The 20,722-nt window shown below is 40.0% G+C and overlaps 1 protein-coding gene across 4 annotated transcripts in view; it reads right to left on the bottom strand.

Annotated features, from left to right (window-relative positions):
- The window catches only part of immp2l (inner mitochondrial membrane peptidase subunit 2), a 561,843-nt gene that overhangs the window by 12,265 nt on the left and 528,856 nt on the right, over positions 1-20,722 (bottom strand). The window contains exon 6 of one of the 4 annotated variants that reach the window (XM_063057903.1): positions 5,118-5,159. The exons of the other annotated variants lie outside the window; for them this stretch is intronic. Within the exon in view, the coding sequence (XP_062913973.1) occupies positions 5,127-5,159 (33 nt within the window). The 3' untranslated portion in view covers positions 5,118-5,126. Of the gene's footprint in view, positions 1-5,117; positions 5,160-20,722 lie in introns of those variants that run through there. 4 annotated transcript variants of the gene reach the window in all.

Here is a 20,722-nt window from a genome sequence, read left to right as displayed (position 1 = left end):
TACGCCTTCCAAATTGCCCCCAGAAACTCCTGCCATTCCTGTTCTGCAGACACCCCGCTAGTGTCTGCTTTGAATCAACTTTGATCAGTTTCTCTCTCATGCCTCAGTAATTTCCTTTACTCCACTGGAATACTGATGCATCTCCCTCTCAAACTGCTGGGTAAATTCTATCATTTTATGATCACTGTCTCTTAAGCGTTCCTTTACCTTATGCTTCCTAATCAAATTTGGTTCATTACACAACAACCAATACAGAATTGCCTTTCCCAAGGTGCTCTAAAAGCCATCTCACAGGCATTCGACAAATTCCTTCTCTTATGATACAGTACCAACCTGATTTTCTCAGTCCACCTGCATATTGAAATCCCCCATCACTATTGTAACATTGCCCTTTTTACATCTCCCATTGTTGTAATTCCACACCTTTGGAGGACTGCATATAACTCCCATCAAGGTCTTTTTACCTTTGCAGTTCTTCAACTCTATCCATAAGGATCCTACATCTTTTGATCCTATGTCACCTCTTTGTAAGTATTTGGTTTCATTTTTACCAACAGAGCTACCCTACGCCCTCTGCCTATCCTTTCGATACAATGTATATCCTCAGATGTTAGGCTCCCAAATATGATCTCCTTTCAGCCACGCCTCAGTGATGCCCACAATGTCGTACCTACCAATCTTTAACTGCCTAATCATCTACTTTATTCCATATACTGCATCGAATCAAATATAATACCTTCAGTCCTGTATTCATTACTCCTTTCAATTTTGCCCTGATGTTACACTTTAATTCATCCCACTGACTGCAATTTTGCCCTACCACCTGCTTGTCCTTCCTGACAGCCTCATACACACTGCATCTACTGGTATAACCATCCTTTTTGTACAGGTCATATCTTCCTCAGAAGACACCTCGATCCAGAAACTTGAAACTCTGCCCCTTGCACCAATTTCTCAGCCACACTCATCTGCTACGTCATCCTATTCTTACCCTCACTGGTGCGTGACACAAGCAGCAATACTAAGGTTTCTACCTTGGAGCTCCTGCTTTTCAGCTTTCCACCGAACTCTCCATATCCTCTCTTCAGGACCTCCTCCATTTTCCTACCTATATCGTTGGCACTAATATGTACCACGACTCTGGCTGTTCACCCTCCTCCTTTTAGAATGCTGTGGACTCGATCCAAAACAACCCTGACCCTGGAACCTGGGAGGCAAAATACCATCTAGGTTTCTCTTTCACATCCACAGAAGCTTCTATCTACTCCTTTAGCCATGGAATCCCTTAACACTACTGCACTTCTCTTCTCCCCAGGTTCCTTTCAGACCCAGTTGCTGCAGCTTCCCCCAGACCTGTCACCCTGCCCCTTCAACAGTATTCAAGGTGGGATATTTATTATTGAAGAGTACATTCACAGGGGTACTTGCACAGGCTGTTTATTCTTTTTCCTTCTCCTGACAGTCAGCCAGGTGCCTGTCTCCTGTAGCTTAGGAGTGACTACCTCCCTTCACCTCCTATCTATCTCCTCCTCATTCTCCCATACAATCCAAAGGTCATCGAGCAGCAGCTCCAGTCTCTTAACATCGCCTCTAAGGAGCTGCAGCTCAATGCACTTCATGGAGATGTAGTTATCGGGGAGACTTGAAGTCTCCCACAGTTCCCACATCTCACAGAAGGAACATACCACTAACTCTGGACCAATTCTCTGTGGATTAGCTACGTACTGATAGACAAAGAAATAGAAAACAAAGTACTAGAAACTTATTTAGAATCTCCACCTGGGCTGGCTTAAGCCTGTTGTTGCCGAAACCTGGTGAGGCAAAGCTTCCTAATCTAACACTGGCCCACTCCAACAGCGGCCCGTTCCACTTAACCTCCCTACTTTTTAATGGCTCAAATAAAACATACTCCCAATTAGACTCGTGCTTTTCAGATGGCTCTTGCTTGTAACAATCTCTCTCTCTCACACTTGCTACTTCATATTATGACTCACATGTAATGAGATTTGTTCTTTTCAAATGGCTCCTGCCTTGCAATGATGTCTTTTATTCTGTTTTTAGTATCTAGTCAAAATTTACCCCAAACATGCATTCAATCTCACAGTGGCATGTGCTTTCATTTTCTGGAGTGTGTTGCCATATGAAGAAAATATTTGTTGCATAGATTTTGTCCTTTAGAAATTAGATTACAGTTGCCCAATGCTATTATTATTTGCCTTACCTAAAGGAGAACTTTCACCAGAAATCTGGTAGGACATATACCTAGTGGGATGTGGTGATTTTTTTTTTCCTTGCATGTTTTAACTGAGGTTAGCAAAGATGGTGCAGTCATCAGGTTTTAAATCTCTTCAACATTTTTGGTTATTTTACACAATTTGCTGTTCTAGTTATTCAGTAACAAATATTTTCAGAAAGAATGCACTTTGGCAATCACCTCAAATCCACATATTTTAAGAATTTATAAATATCAATTTAAATACTGTTTTTGTATTTAGTTTATTACTTGACTATATGTACTGTTAATATAGTTAAACAGTCAATTTCTAACCTACCAGAATTAATGTTAAAATTCCAATTATTATGCAGCTGCAATTTTCCCAATTAGTCATTTCTATTTGAAATGATTACTTTATTGAAGCAATTAAAAACTGATATTCAATGTGCCTGGAGTTAATTTATCACAGTCATTATTGTTCAGATTGGTCCTGCTAGTGGGAAGTCCTAACATGGCAGAGCCTGATACTAATCAGACCAAGCAGAAACACTAAAAAATAATCATCTACTAAAGATATTACATAGAAAGTAAGATCTATGTAATAATCTGCAATTATATTGCAGGCATACATCTAAGTTCTGGAAAGTATGATATACAACCACCACATCCATACAATTAGCTTAGCCTCAAAGGAACTTACTGATTTATGTTTGGACATAAGTGCTTGATTAGGCTGACGACAGAAAATAAATCTGTACACAGTATTTTAAAAGTTCCCAAGTAATTTTATAGACGATGTGAATCCCAGCCTATCAGACTTTTCATCCTTATTTGAATTACCCCCTGGAATATTACATTGAATCTATATTGAAACATTTAAAGAGCTTAACATTGACAAATAACTGCAAGATTCAACTTTGAATGATGTTCACATATTGGTTATAAAATCTCATTTCTTTGTGCAGTTTATTATATTGTGTAAGAAATTTTGATGAGATTATTGCTTTACAATAACTCCTGGGTATACTTTATTCCTCCTGGAACCAATGAAATACCTGATCTGAAACAACAAAAACAGAACACATTATGCTTCCTACTTTCATTCTCCCATCCAGTTTATTGTTGAAAATCTAATATGAATGTATATCCCACTAAGAACAATTGATTGCCAGAGATTCAGTTGATTTTATTGCTGAGTTTTGGGTCAGCAATTTGGCTTCAACGCTTTAAGACCAGGCTTCAAACTGAAACAGAGCTGAAATACTTGGTAGGGGAAGGAACAGAAATCCAGCCAATCATCTTGGTTTCATTTCATGATCACTTTGTACCACAGTAATAATTGTGTGTGCTAAAGTTCCTGCATCTCTGTAGTTCACACCATACTGGATGATTATGTAAAAAACATTGTACCTGTAGTGCTCTGAAGAGCAAGAGATAGAGGAATCTAGTTATTCCACTCAGATCATCATTTTGCAAAATAAACTAAAGTCCACAAACATGACAGCTGCTAAATTCTGCCTCAAGGATATCTGTAATTAGTCATGTTCCCAATTACACATAATCTGATGTCATTTTAGATTAATGACAATTCAGATTACCTTTTGTGGTGTAAACATATTAATGCAAAGGAGATTAGCCCTGCACTACTCCAACATGCAGCATGACATTGAAGTGACTTTCAAAAATATCCTTTCAGCAAAATTTATACAGGAAAATGCGAAGAACACGAATTAGCTTTCACTATCTTGGGCAAACTTCTGGAATATGGATTGGATTATAATGTAATCAAAACAAAAATGGCATTTCACAGTTTAACCAAAGAATACTGAAAATTAAGATTACTCTTTACGGTTTCTTATGTATTAGCACTTCTAAGACATTCATCCAACATTAAAGGTACAAAGCATGTGATTTCTCCAGATCGCCAAAGGAATTTCCAATATTACAAAGGAAATGCTAAAGTTACTCTTCTTTTAATATATAAAAACAGCCTACACAGAAGTTGGGTTTTACAATTTAGTTTTGTGTGGCTACCAAATATTTCGTATTAGATGCTTTGCTAATATATTTTAATACTGTGTAAATAATAGTTTTACTCCAGCCTGCCTGTTGGTATTGATGCTCACAAGCTGCAAAATGGTGGGCAGACGGAAACCGATGTTCTTGTACTTACTCCTTAAACTGAAAGGTTGGAGTGAAATAGGAGCAGAATTAGGCAATAGAGGGCCAGGTTCCAGTAAGGATGTAGTGGCACCAAAAGAATATGTTCCTCAAGACGACAATGACGAAGAGCAGGTTTCCCAAAAAGCAGCAATAGATTCAAAGAGAGTAGAACCTGGAAGAGCCAGAGGGGTGGAAGCAGGGTCTTGGGGGCAGTGGTGGGGTTTGGAGTTGCTGCGATGGTAGCGAGGGGTGGGGGTCCTAGAAGTAGCAGTGTGGGACAGTGTTCAGGAGGCAGAATTAGGTCAGATGCTTAACGGTAATGAGGTAAATCTGGAGAGGGCAGAACAAAAGAGTATGAGAAGACTGGTTGGGATTTAAAGGTTGCAAGGAGGAAGGGAGATCAACATATCATATTGTTAAAAGAAAAGAAAAGACACATGCAGAGGATGACAATTGGCCAGTACTTTTGTAACTTTGTTTCCATGGGATTCAGCACTTGGATCTTGAATGTATTAATTCTTTAGACTAAAATACAGGAGGCATGATAAAGGAATTTACTGATAATATAACAATTGCTTGTGCGATTTAAAGGCAAGAGGAAGGCTTTTGACTCCAGTCAAACTAAAAATAATCTGGTTGACTAGGCAGAAAAAGTGGTAAATGGAATTTAATACCATGAAGTGTGAGATTATACTTTCAGGAAATGCAACAGATTGAATGAGAGGAATATCGTGAAAGGTGGGAGGCTTCAGAGAGACCTTGCAGAAAAAATCTGTAGAACCTGAAAGACAGCACAATAGGCATTTACAGCAGTTAGAAAGTCAAACAAAACACTTCCTTTCAACGCTTAAGATGGTTCTATTGGAATTACATACAATAATTTGTTTGACAACCATCGGTACAGCATTCAGTTCTGTTACTGCATTACAAGAAGGATATGATTGCAGTGAATGGGAGTAGAGAAGATTTACAAAATTATTAAATGCCATGACAAAAGTAAATTTCCTTTGAAGGCGGGGTGAAAACACAGTAAAGAATTATTTTATGAATGTGGAATCAGGTAACAACACTGCCACTCAGGTGGACAATCAATGCTGAGGTATAATGTTAAAGAAATTGCAGAGGAATTGAGAAATGTGTGAAGAGATTAAAAAAAACAATGGTCTGAGTCCCGGAAGGTAAGTACTGGTAAAATGATCACCAGTCTGGAGGGTGAAAAAGTGTTTGGGATTGAAAAGGAATAGTAATTTGCAATGATAGAAGGTTCATGGGTTTTCCTTGGGGATTGATGGCAATTTTGTGAAGCAAGAGTCTTAATCTAGGGAAGAAACCATGCAAAATGTCATCTGGCATGAAAAGGAAGTGGGGTTGCCAGCAACTTGTTAAGATGCTAAGTGCAAGGAACTCCATGAATAGATTAAGCAATGCAGGGTACAAAGTGTGGCTCCAGGGCTAGAGAGGAAATATATGGGCAAGGAAAAGTGGTGGAGGTTGTTTTGTGGTAGACACTATCAAATAAATAATTAGCCCCCATTTAATATCCACGAGATCTTCGGATACTGTTGGGGGTAAGGGCATGGAGACTGATGGATATGAAGCAAAATTATTTTCATATTCCGGGAAATCTGCAAATGCAGGCAAATTACCATGCATTTATCGTTCACTTTGTTGCTGAAATGCCATACATTTTTTCATTGCTCATTATATTAATGTTTAATTGAAATATAATTAATGAAAAATTAGCCTGGTACTAATCTTAACAGTTTCAATTTCATCTGTTTAATTTTAACTCTGGAAATTTGATCGTAATGCAAAATAGATTTCAACACACATGATCAATGAGACAGCATAAATTAATACAGTGGAGTAATAGTTTCTTGCAAATTGAATTTCTAGAATGTTCTATAATATGAATTTTTATATGGTTAATTGGTTGAGACCTAACATCTTACATTTGCATTTCTAAAATTGCATTATGCTGCTGAATAGATGCAATATAGATACTCTAATTCAACTGAGTCAAAAATTACAAAATGGCACATTTCATATTTACTGTATACTTTTTACTTTTTCATTTGTGTTATTTACAAGAAAACAAAAAATACATCTTTTCTAATTCCAACAAAACATTCTCACCTAAACAGCTGCTCATGATGGTCTAGTTCAACAGATTCTGGACACTAGGATCATATTTTACCTGTGCCAGCAACCAACCAAATTTGACTGGAAGGGAGAGTTGGGACAAGTGATCAATGATAGGGACTTTAAAACCAAAGCAAATGTGATCCTTGTTGCACTTCAAGAGGGAAAGCAAGCTGGTGTGAGACCCTGTAATGTTTTCAACTCCTTAACCCAAGAGCACAGACTTCAATTACTTCCTACTCGATCATTGTGAAGGGTGAGAATAGTTCACTGACATAGGAAATTTACCCAGTTGTATTCCCTTACCCTGATGCCCTTACCAAGCAAAAATCAATTTAAGTAAGTGTCAATTTACTCAAACAACCACAGCCTTTCAGATTATGCCCTCTTGCTCTGCATAATTCAACCAAAGTAATTGCAATTGCATTTGATATTAAATGGATCATCTTTATCACATTAGACTCTTCAGTTGCTTCTCAATCAGCATTGTCCAGGTTTAGTGATACAGGTTTGTTTCTTTCTCACTTCCTTTGCCTTAATTATCTTCTCCAGTCGAAGCAAACACCATAATGACATACAAGTCCTATAACGCAATTAATTTCTAGGCAAGCACTCTTTGAATTCTGCTTCATGGGTTTTGAAAGCACAAATATACTAGTCTTTACTGGAGGATGGGTGCAGAGTATGATTTCTATCATTTGAAAAAAAAGCATCTCGGAATATCAGGAGGCTTCTGCTGGGTTTTGGTTGGCATTTTGTTTTTCTTTGTGTGGAAACAGGCTTACAATTTTTAAACCTTTTCTGGAAGAGCCACTCAATTGCTCTGATGAATTCTAAAGGAGCAAAGTCCATTTAAATGCTGATTGATGCCACTGGCTGTCTGTGTGTAAAGATGCTAGTAACACCAGAGTGAACAGACATCACCCACAAACAAAGGAAGAGAAACAAAATTAACTTTTCAATCTGTTTTTTAAATATGTCCAAAAACACAACAAAATGCAACAGAATTTCTTTGTGTGACCTTAAAAGATATGGAGCATGTTTATAGGAATGTCTGGATAATGACCCTGACACATGATCCCAAAATTAGTAACAAACCCATTGCTGGCTGCATAATGAACATTACAGGCTTGATATGCCTTATGAAGGGAACATGGTCCAAAATTTGCTACAACCTGTTAGGTAAAAATACAAAGCTCATCTTAATTGTTTATATGAAATCTGCGCAGACTGATAAGATAATGGTAATGAGGCTGATGAATCACCTTTCTTAGAGAGCAACTTTAGAAGTTACATTCCAAGATATGACAAACTACTATAAGTTCACAAATTTAAAAACAGCATTTCAGAATCTGGCTCTTTGTCCAAATGTAATAAATGATAAGAAGTTTTTGTGCTGATACTGTAGAAAGTTAGCACTTCTCCATTTCTATCTCAACCATGTTTTTTTTTAAAGCTATGACTAATTTTAATTACAACTGTTTGGGCACCAAAAATCAACTGGTATGTATGTTCCATTGCTTTGCTTTTATTTGTGGGAGACTTTCAATTTATTTTTCAAGAAGTTTTTCTATATCTCTGTTCTTTTTAATCCATTTTTTCCTACTCTGCATTTCACTTTGTGAGATTAAATTGACATCAAATTTGTTGCTCTACTTTGTTTCAGGTTGAGCATTGACCATAAACTATACGACACAGATTTAAAGTTTTATTTATTTCTTGCTATCTGAAATCTTTGAAATTGAAACATCAGTCTGCTGATATTGTTATGAAAGGCAATTAGTTGTTTTTGAGGGGTTTTTTGGTTTTTTTTTCTCGGCCTGGTTGCCATATCAGTTTAATCTTTCACTTTGTTCTCAAAATGCTGGCTCTATTCTGAATTATTGATGATCCCAATTTGTTCAGTATCAGCAATCTATACAAAAGGGCACAAGATCACAGTAATTATACAACATCTGTTAGGATCTTTCCAGTAAAGGTTAATACATAATGTTCAGGGCTAGAAGGCCACAATGATCCTTACTTACTTTAACTCAACTTCATTAAAGCTTTAAGACTAACTAGGTTAGCAAGGACCAGTGATTGAATTTGGCATTTTTTTTCTGCATCAATCGGTAACACACAGACACACACACATATACCATTTGTTTCCAGTTAATTGGGCCATTGGTTAATCGGGGAAGCGAATTATTGCAACAACTCTTAAAGAATAAACACTAATCGAGAAAATAACCAGGATTTCCTTTGTTTATTTGGGAAAATATGCTGTTTCACCGGGGCAAGAGACTGTCGCTGAACAGTTTCCATCTAGTGTCACTTGCTTGCACTTGTGTGGCTGTTGGACAAAAACAGCGTGCTTCAACCAAACAGTTTTTTAAATAGCATCAGTTGCATTTGTTTGTGTTCAAAAAGCAGTGATTTCTGTCACTGAAAGTTGGCGGAAAAATAAGCAGTAAAACAATTCAGAACTGTTTTGCTCACCACAGTTTCAAGCATTTAGGGTTGGAAATGTCAAAAATGCCGGAGTGAAAATAAAATGATTCAACACTTCAACATATACAGATACAGCATGGAATAGGCTATTTCATCCCTTTGTGCTGTAGCACCCCAGCAATCCCAGATTTACCCCAGTCTGATCATGGGACAATTTAAAACGACCAATTAATCTACTAACTGGTATGCTTTTGGACCATGGGAGGAAAACGGAGCACCAGAAGAAAACCCACGCATTCCATGGGGAGGACGTACAGTCTCCTTACAGCAGGCGTCAGAACTGAACTCTGAATTCTGATGCCCTGAACTGTAATAGCATTGCGCTAACCACTATGCTACTGTGACGTATTTACTGTATGTATATGTATGTGTCTATATATGTATATATACACACACATAGAGAGAGAGAGAGAGAGAGTGAGAGAGAGAGAGAGACAGACAGACAGACAGAGACAGACAGACAGTCACACAGTCACACACAGAGAAAATGTATGGGTACCACTAGCTTTTGAATACAGGTCCACAATCCAAAATCCTTGGGGCCAGTTGCATTTCGGAATTCAGAATTTTTCGGATTTCAGACCCCCCCCACCCCACCAATACCGAAAAACACGTATACTCAAGTCCCTTATTTAACCTGTCTCAGTGCGGTGGACTTTAGGACCCGGCGGCGCACCAAACCTAAGCACATCCTCCCGTTACTTTAAATCATCTCTAGATTACTTATAATACCTAATACAATGTAAATGCTATGTAAATAAATGTTATACTGTATTGTTTAGGGAATAATGACAAGAAGAAATTTTATTTCCAACAAAAACATTCAATAAAACATAAAAATATACAGCTTCAAACTAACCGAATCAAACACATGGTAAATGACTTATTGGAATAAATGTAGAACGTCACTGTCACTATAAAACTTCAGTAACTTCTCTTTCTGTTTATTTAAATCATATACAGTGGTAGTTCTGACACTGTTTTCTTCAGTAAGACGCTGCACAGACACACCACGATCAAGCTTCTGAAATAGCTCCACTTTCTGTGTTATTGATAATGATATTATTCTCTTTTTCTCTTTTTTACCCTTAGGGGTATCTGCAGCTCTTTTTGACATTTTCACAGTGAAATTAAACACTAAGTCAACAGTGAACACAAAATATCAGCAAACAGCAAATGCACGTGTAACCAGTACGAGCGCTGAGCCACAACTGACGTCTGTCTGGTGGCCTCTGCTACTGCTGCCACGTCACACCTGAGTGACGTCAGCTGTCGGCGAAAAAAACTTCGGTTTTCGGAGCTTTTTGGATTTCAGAATTTCGGATAAAGGAATGTGCACTTGTACAAGGTTAACGTGCCAGTGTTTCTGTGCAAAAGATGCCTCTACCTTTCCACATCCAACTCTATAAGTTCCCTTCCCTTACCCCCTTAAGGTACCCTTGATTCATCTCAATGCATCCATACTTTTCACCTCAACTATTACACACAGTAGCAAGTTGCATAAGCTAATCTCCTTTTACAGTCTATATATAATGTATAATATAGAAACATAGAAAATAGGTGCAGGAGTAGGCCATTCAGCCCTTCGAGCCTGCACCACTATTCAGTATGATCATCGCTGATCATCCAACTCAGAACCCTGTACCAGCCTTCCCTCCATACCCCCTGATCCCTTTAGCCACAAGGGCCATATCTAACTCCCTCTCATAAAGATGCCAAAATGGTTGTTGTGATGCGTCCAGTTTGGTAGTGTAGTGGGTAGTGGTTGTTGCTCTCAGTTTCAGCTCCCACCACTGGCTAGCAGTCTTGTGAAAAGGAGAGCTGAATGTGTAAGTCTCTCCCTGCTTCTCCAACAACAAGCCTCGTAGTGCCTCCTCGCTGGCGACAAGTGGCAACTGAACTCCTTTCGGACTCAGGTTGAACTACAGAGGACGGGGAGGAGGTCTGGCCCCTGCACATGTAGCATGCAGGCCCACTGGTGTGTGGACATGCCCTGGCACTCGTGAACCTGATCCCCAGCTATGGGTAAATAGCCCCACTGCCTTGTGGGCACTCTCGGGAGAGACGAAGGCTACGGGAGTAAACCCAGCATTCTCTGGAGTGGAGACCCTAAATCTGCTGGATGTCATAGAAACATAGAAAACCTACAGCACAATACAGGCCCTTTGGCCCACGATGCCAAACACGTACTTACTTTAAAAATTACCTAGGATTACCCATAGTCCTCTATTTTTCAAAGCTCCATGTACCTATCCAGGAGTCTCTTAAAAGACCCTATTGTATCTGCCTCCACCACCATCGCTGGCAACCAATTTCACGCACTGACCACCCTCTGCTTAAAAAAACTTGCCCCTGACATCCCCTCTGTACCTACTTCCAAGCACCTTAAAACTGTGCCCTCTCATGTTAGCCATTTCAGCCCTGGGAAAAAAGCCTCTGACTATCCACACGATCAATGCCTCTCATCATCTTATACACCTCTATCAGGTCACCTCTCATCCTCCATCGCTCCAAGGAGAAACGGCCAAGTTCACTCAACCTATTCTCATAGGGCATGCTCCCCAATCAAGGAAGCATCCTTGTAAATCTCCTCTGCACCCTTTCTATGGTTTCCACATCCTTCCTGTAGTGAGGTGAACAGAACTGAGCACAGTACTCCAAGTGGGGTCTGACCAGAGTCCTATAAAGCTGTAAAATTACCTCTCGGCTCTTAAACTCAATCCAACGGTTGATGAAGGCCAATGCACCGTATGCCTTCTTAACCACACAGTTAACCTGAACAGCAGCTTTGAGTGTCCTATGGACTTGGACCCCAAGATCCCTTTGATCCTCCACACTGCCAAGACTCTTACCATTAATACTATATTCTGCCATCATATTTGACCTACCAAAATGAACCACCTCACACTTATCTGGGTTGAACTCCATCTGCCACTTCTCAGCCCAGCTTTGCATCCTATCAAAGTCCTGCTGTAACCTCTGACAGCCCTCCACACTATCCACAACACCCCCAACCTTTATGTCATTGAACATCCTTCCGGCAGCTCCTGCAGCCAAGCTGGTGCCAAACGTATTGCTTCATAAGCTTTTCTTTGGACTACAGCGGTGAGGCTGAGAGGGGGATCTTGATGAGTGGGCATCTCAGGATCTCCATACCTTCCGCCCAGGCTTGTGATAATGATGATCATCACCCACTGTCCTCCAAGACAGAGAGATGCCAGCTATAATGTATAAAATATATGTTCTTCCTTTGCTCTTTTCCATTATCTATAGTGTTGTGGAGTTTTCAGACATTAACAAAACTTTAAAAAAATGAAGATCAGGGAATGAGAAAAAAAAGTTTTACACTCCCAAAAATATTCATCCACCTTCCCTTCAAACATGCCATAGAAGAAGCACAATATATAATATAAATCACTTTCAGAAAAATGTAACTGGTTAACTTTTTCTATCATTTGAAAATTGAACACACCTACTTGCTATTGAAAACAAATAAAGAAAATAACAAGGTTTAACGTATTCCTTTAATGAAAGTAATATTCTTATCTTTGATTATGCTTTTCCTGTCAATGGACCAGCAGTCCAGAAGAGAACTGTTACCGAGGTGCTAGCATGCTTTTGACCTGCATCTGGGCACTGTAGCACAGAAGTTAGGAATACAGTGCTGTTCCACTGCTGGACTCAGCAACATGACATCGGGTGAATAACAGGCAACGTGAAGTGAGGGGTGATTTTACTTTGTAGCTGACTCCTGAGCTCCATGCCAGCACTGGATGGCTTATGTGATGCAGCCTATTATTTGAATATTGTCATCGGTTTCAATTCATTTCTATGAAATAGAACCATCTTATCAAAAAATGCAACACACATAAAAGTTGCTGGTGAACGCAGCAGGGCAGGCAGCATCTCCAGGAAGAGGTACAGTCCACCTTTCGACTGTACCTCTAGTAAGAGATTTGAAAGTGGGAGGGGGAGATCCGAAATTTCCCCCTCCCCTGCCCACTTGCAAATCTCTTACTAGCTCTTCTTTCAGTTAGTCCTGACGAAGGGTCTCTGCCCAAAACGTCGACTGTACCTCTTCCTAGAGATGCTGCCTGGCCTGCTGCATTCACCAGCAACTTTAATGTGTTGCTTGAAATTCCAGCATCTGCAGATTTCCTCTTGTTTGCGTTATCAAAAAATGTATCATCTTAAAATTTATTTATTTATTTATTTCAATGATAATTATAAATCTTTGATTATCAGATATAAATATAAACTGGTGAATATGCCTTTGACAGCACAAGCTGAGTCTGGAAAATAATCTATCACTTGAAGTCCAGTCTGTGGCCCCTCCACTTTGAGGGATAGGTGCGGCTGTGGTCTGGAGTCCATTAGGAATAAGGTTGGTGCAGCTGCACGGATTGTGTAGAAGGGAGGCAGAGTCTGGGTTGAGCACAGTTTCATCCATTATTTTTAATGCTAAGTTTATACAATGCATTTTCTCAGAATCAAAATCAGGTTTATGATCATTAGCATGTGTCATGAAATCTGTTCACTTAGCAGCAGCAGTTCAATGCAATACATAATATAGAAGAAAAAAAACAAAAAAATAATAATTAATAAATAAATTACGGTATACATATAATAGATAAAAAAGCATGCAAAAAAACAGGAATAATATATATTTAAAAAGTGAGGTAGTGTCCAAGGGTACAATGACCATCTAGGAATCGGATGGCAGAGGGCAAGAAGCTGTTCCTGAATCGCTGAGTGTGTGCCTTCAGGCTTCTGTACCTTCTACCTGATGGTAACAGTGAGAAAAGGGCATGGCCTGGGTGCGGGGGGTCCTGACTAATGGACACCACTTTCTGAGACACCACTTCTTGAAGATGTCCTGGGTACTTTGTAGGCTAGTACCCAAGATGGAGCCGACTAAATTTACAACCCTCTGCAGCTTCTTTCGGTCCTGTGCAGTAGGCCCCTCCCAATACCAGATAGTGATGCAGCCTGTCAAAATGCTCTCCACGGTATATCTATAGAGGTTTTTAAGTGTATTTGTTGACATGCCAAATTTCTTCAAACTCCGAATGAAGTGTAGCTGCTGTTTTGCCTTCTTTATAACTGCATTGATATGTTGGGACCAGGTTAGATCCTCAGAGATCTTGACACCCAGGAACTTGAAACTGCTCACTCTCTCCACTTCTGATCCCTCTATGAGGATTGGTACGTGTTCCTTCATCTTACCCTTCCTGAAGTCCACAATCAGCTCTTTTGTCTTACTGGCGTTGAGTGCCAGGTTGTTGCTGCGGCACCACTTCACTATTTGGCGTATCTCACTCCTGTACGCCCTCTCGTCACCACCTGAGATTCTACCAACAATGGTTGTATTGTCACCAAATTTGCTGATAGATGGTATTTGAACTATGCCTTGCCAAACAGTCATGGGTATACATGGAGTAGAGCAGTGGGCTAAGCACACACCCCTGAGGAGCACCAGTGTTGATCGTCAGTGAGGAGGAGATGTTATCACCAATCCGCACAGATTGTGGTCTTCCGGTTAGGAAGTCGAGGATCCAATTGCAGGGGGAGGTACATAGGCCAAGGTTCTGTAACTTCTCAATCAGAATTGTGGGAATGATGATAATAAATGCTGAACTATAGTTGATGATCAGAATCCTGGCATAGGTGTTTGTGTTGTCCAGGTGGTCTGAAGCCGTGTGAGGAGCCATTGAGATTGCGTCTGCCATTGACCTATTGTGGTGATAGGCAAATTGCAATGGTTCTATTGAATAAGATATGAGTGGTCAAAGCCTATATGTGAAGACTTTCTCAAAACATCATAAGGTCCATAGAAAAATTATAATCACACTCATGCTCATCAATACTAATCAACTAGGAAGAAATTTGACAAGTGGAATTTAATCCAGAGAAATTGTAAGTAATGCATTCAAGAAGGTGCAAAACATCAACAATAAATGGGAGGCTATTGAATGTTGTGCTGGAACTGAGTGCTTTTGGAGTATGGGTCTGCACATCTCTAAAGATGGCAGGACAGGTGAATAACATATCCAAAAGCCATATGGTATTTTGTCCTTTATTATCAGAAGCAAAAACTGAGAGATTATAGAGATTATGCTAGTATGGTGTGCAATCCAGATTAGTCCGTGGCTTGAATATTCTCTTCATTCAGTTGGCTCTGTTGGGGCAGGGTACAGAGCTTGCATGCCAACACCAAACCCTTGAAATAGCATCTTTATTCTGCACTCTGTTATGGTAAAAGTTACCAGATAAATCGAGGCAAAGTTTCAAAGGTGTACTCAAAGTCTCTCTAATTTTGGGCCATAGCTGCTCAAAGTAGAGATGGAACATTTAGGACATATAGAGAATGCCAGGCCCATGGATTAGGAGTAAATGAAAACCCTGCATAAAACGCAGAAGGAAACACCAAATTACAAATTACCCATCCCGTCAGGCACCTCCTGTCATATACATGCAAGAGCCTGTAGCTCCCACATTATCCTTATTAGTTACCTCAGAACCCAACAAACCAGAGGGGAAGTTGTTCAACTTTATCCCAAGGAACTGCCTAATATGAAGGTTTGCATATACTTCTAGTCACATTACAAGAGAGACGTGATTGCACTGCAGAGAGTGCAGATGTGACCAGGACTTCACAATTTCAGCTATAATAAATGATTAGATAAGCCGGGGTTGTTTTCTTTGAAATGGGGTGGTTGAACAGAGACTTAATTGACCAGTATAAAATTATGGAGGACCTTGACAGAGTAAATAGGAATGACCTAAACCAGATTTTATAGCCTTTAAGTTAATGGTATGGTGCAGAGATGAGGGCTAGCTTTTTCACAGACATTGTAGGAAGACTAATTCACTGCCTGAAATGATGGTAGGAGTATAACCCCTTTTCACATTTTAAGTAGCACTTGGATGCTGAACTGCAGAATCTCAGAACCGCTGTGACCTCAGTGTGTAGACTAAGTGCTGGAAGGTGAAATTTTCTGGCATTGGTACAATGGGTTGACCGTTTCTTGAAATTTCTCTGACTCTATGGTGGCCTAGAGCAATTGGCCATGACCTCTTTGGTGGTTCTCTTTTTCATTGTTGGCAAAAGATAAGCACATTTTGTCCTGCTACATTTGGGGGAGGGGAACTATCATTTAGTGTGATAAATCTGACTAATCATTGCTCCATCTGCCTGCTCTCAATCAGCAGCAATATAATCAAAGAAATTGACAACAGTGCTATTTGGCTGAATGGAGTGAGACTTCCAATAATCTGCTCATTGATATTCAGATTGGTTCCTGCCAAGTCTATTATGTTGCAAATATCACTAAAACCTTTATCCAACTGGCACAAGGGCTGAATTCTGGAACTGAAGATGGAGTGGCCAATTCAAGGCAGCATCTGGCTACACATGGCACTAAGAATCTTCAATATAGCCAGAATCAAAGGGAAGGGTGGTGGTGGTGGTGGTGGTGGTGGTGGTGGTGGGGGGGCAGGGAACTGGCTGCTGTCATATGTAGCACAAAAAAAATGGTTGTGGTTTTTAGAACTCAACCATCCAACTCCAGGAACACGTTTTTAAATCCAACTCCAAGTCTAGCTGAGTACAACATCCTAAGTTTATTCATTTCCTCTGCTTTGTCAATGGTATAACCAATTCCACTGGTTCCCAGTGAAGTAATTCAATCATGATTTCGGAGTTCATTTCATTTGTAATCCCATGAGAATGAAATCGTGTCCACACATAACAAGGCCTTACCAACATCCAAGCTTGGACTGATAAGTGGCAGGAAACATTTTTGAAACACTTCCAGCAGGAAAACATCCACCTCTTTCAAGAGTTCAAGATGCTGGAAATCTTGAGAAATACACTTAAAGTGATGGAAGAACTTAGCCTAACAGACAGAATCTTCAGGAGGGAAATAAACAGTTGAAATTTTGGGTCAGGACCTTTCATCAAGACAAGAAAGGAGGCAGAAGCCAGAATAAGAGTGGAGAGGAGGAGTACATTGGCAGGTGATAGTGTGGGTGAAGGTGGGTGGATGGGTGTAGGGCAATGACATGAGGAAATAGAAGGTGACAGGTGGAAGAGGTAAAGGGTTGAAGGAGGGGGAAGCTGATGGGTGAGTTATGGGGGGGGAGAAGAGGAGGGGTGAGAGGGCCACTGCATGGTGGGGAAACAAAAAAGGAGGATGGGAGACAGGTTACTGGAAGTTAAAGACATCGATGTTCATACCATTTCAAACAGAATAAGGTGTTGCTCCCCCAACCTGTATTTGGCCTCATTGTGGCAGTAGAGGAGGCCATAAACCAAGGGTTCTGAACCTTTTTTTATCCCATAGTCCCTAGGTTGGGAACCCCTGCCATAGGCAGACATGTCAGAATTGAAATGGGTGCCCACCAGGAGATGCTGGGTGGTGCTGTAGACAGAGTGAAGGAGCTCAGTGAAGCAGTACCCCAATCTGTGTAAGATCAACAGTTCTCAGCAGAATGGTCATCAGGAGTTACAATGGTTTGTTGTATCTTATCATCACGCAAGGAATATCCTGTCACTAACAATATGTCGAGCAGATAGAGAGAAGGAGTAAAGGTGAAAGAGAAAGGATGACATGACCTAAACAGCCCCTTTATGCCTTTCCAGGGATGAACATAAGTTCAAAATTCAAAGTAAATTTATAGTATTGATAGCAAATATCAACAAATACTATCCTGAGATTCATTTTCTTGCAGACGTTCACAGTAGAACAAAGAAATAAAATAGAATCAATGAAAGATTTTACATAAAGACTGAACCAATGTGAAAAAGAAGACAATCTGTTCAAATATTTAGCAATAAATAAATAAATAATGCTGAGAAAATGAGTTTCAGAGTCCTTGAAACTGAGGCCATAGGTTGCGTTCAGTCGTCAGTTCAGTGTTGTTGTGAGTAAAGTTGTCCACGCTGGTTCAGGAGCCTGATGGTTGGAGGGTAACTGTTCTTGAACCTGGTGGTATGGGACCTAAGGCTCCTATACTTCTTTCCTGATGGCAGCAGTGAGAAGACAGCATGGCCTGGATGGTGGGGGACGTTGATTATGGATACTGCTTTCTTATATCAGCACTCTTTGTAGATGTGCTCAATGGCGAGGAGAACTTTTTCTATGATGAACTGGGCAGCATGCAGTACTTTTTGCAGCTTTGCCATTCTTAGGCACTGTGTTCCCATACCAGGCCATAATGCAACCAGGTTTTAGATGACATGCTGAATCTGAGCAAACTTCTAAGAAAGTAGAGGCGCTGCTGTGCTTTCTTTAAAATAGCCCACAAATGCTGGTCCAGGACAGATCCTCTGATATAACACCCAGGATTTTAAAGTTACTGACCCTCTCCACCTGTGATACCCGAATGAGCACTGGCTCATTGACCCACGTCAACAAGTTTCAATTGGCTATTTATCCACACTTTACCTTCTCCTTTGACCCACTTGGTCAAACATAATAATAAAAGTCACTATTCCCCACATATTCTGAACCAAATTTATCAAAATGATCAAAAAGACTGTTTTAATAACAATTGGAATAACAATGTTGGAATAACAATTTATCAGCTTGCACTCTTGATACCAGATGGACGAGGAATATCATACATGGAACGTTTGATGGCTTTGGGTCTATACTCACTGGAACTTAGAAGAAGGAGGGGGGATCTCATTGAAACCTTTCGAATGTTGAAAGGACTAGACAGAGTAGATGTGGAAAGGATGTTTCCCATGGTGGGATGTCTAGGACAAGAGGGCAGAGCTCAGGATAGAAGGGTGTCCATTCTTTAACCAGAGGGTGGTGAATTTGTGGAATTTGTTGCCACGTGCAGCAGCTGTGGAGGCCAGGTCATTGGGTGTACTTAAGACAGAAATTGATAGGTTCTTGATTGGACATGGCATCAAAGATTATGGGGAGGAGGCTGAGAAATGGAGTTGAAGAGGAGAAAAAAAAAGGATCAGCCAAGATTGAATGCTGGAGCAGACTCGATGGGCCAAATGGCCTAATTCTGCTCCTGTGTCTTATGGTCTTGACAAAAGCTCCTTTACATTGATTTGAGCAATATCACTTCAGCTGCAACTAATAAAAGCATTCTTACATACTTTTAACTCAAGATTATACAGAACAGATATTTTTTCCCAAAACTGTCGGCAATTAAAGTGCAGGAATGATTTAATGCAAGTCCATGTTACAATCTTCATTGCTGCTCTACAACTGTAAAGAGAAGCATTAAAGATATAGAAGCTTAAGGAAAGCAGGAGACAATTATAGAAATATTTGTGCAGCCCAAAATTAATGACAATAAAATTGCATTTAAATTGGTTGCTACCATAACTCTGGCACAACATTTCAAAACTGTAGCCTGTAGGCAGAGGTGGCTTGTCAAGTTAGGTAATGACCATAAAACCATAAGACATATTATATAAGAATTAGGCCATTTGGCTCATTGTCTCTGCTCTGCCAGTACACCATAGCAGATCCAATTTTCCTCTCAGCCTCAATCTCTTGCCTCTGCCTGTATCCCTTCATGCCTTGACCATTCAAGAATCTATCAACTTCTACTTTAAATATGCATAAAGACTTGACCTCCACAACTGCCTGTGGCAAAGAATTCCACAGATTCACCGCTTTCACAAAAGAAATTCCTCCTCATCTCCATTCTAAAATGACACCCCTCTATTCTAAGGCTGTGTAGACCCTCCCACCACAGCAAACATCCTCTCCACATCCACTCTGTCAAGGTCTTCACCATTCGATAGATTTCAATGAGATCACCCCTCATTTTCTGAATTCTAGTAAATACAAGCCCAGAACCATCAAATGCTATTCATATGACAACTCTGGAATCATTTTTGTGAACTTGCTTTGATCCCTTTCCAGTTTCAGCTCTAAGATAAAGGGCCCAAAACTACTTATGATACTCCAAGTAAGGCCTCACCAGTGTTTCACAAAGTCTCAACATTACTTCCTTGCTTTTATATTCTAGTCCTCTTGAAATGAATGCTAACATTGCATTTGCCTTCCTCACCACAGACTCAAACTGCAAATTAACCTGCACAAGGACTCCCAAGTCCCTTTGAACCTCAGTTTTTTAGTATTTTCTGTCCATTTAGAAAAAAGTCAACCCTTTGATTTCTTCTACCATTGTACATGAGAATACACTACCCGACACTGTATTCTATATGCCACTTCTTCACCCATTCTCTTAATCTATCTAAGTCCTTCTGCAGCCTCTCTACTTCCTCAAAACTACCTGCTCCTCCACCAATCTTCATATCATTTGCAAACTTTACAACAAAGCCATCAATTACAACATCCTAATCATTGATATATAACCTAAAAAGAATCAATCCCAACATAGACCTGTGTGGTAGTCACCGGCAGTCATCCAGCAAAGGATCCCTTTATTCCCACTCTTTGCTTCTTGACAATCAGCCATTGGTTTATCTTTCCTGTAATATCATGAGCTTGTAGCTTGTTAAGCAGCCTCATATGTGACATTTTGTCAAAGGCTTTCTGAAAATCCAAGTACACAACATCAACCAATTCTCCTCTCTCTATCCTGCTTGTTATTTCTTCAAAAAATTCCAATAGATTTGTCAGGCAAGACTTTTTCTTGAGGAAAGCATGCTGACTACGGCCTATTTTATCATGTTTCTCCAAGTACCCTGAGACCTCATCCTTAATA

This window comes from Mobula hypostoma, chromosome 9 (genome assembly GCF_963921235.1).
Source record: "Mobula hypostoma chromosome 9, sMobHyp1.1, whole genome shotgun sequence".
NCBI lineage: Eukaryota > Metazoa > Chordata > Chondrichthyes > Myliobatiformes > Myliobatidae > Mobula > Mobula hypostoma.
This window is presented reverse-complemented; position numbering and strand designations above follow the sequence as displayed.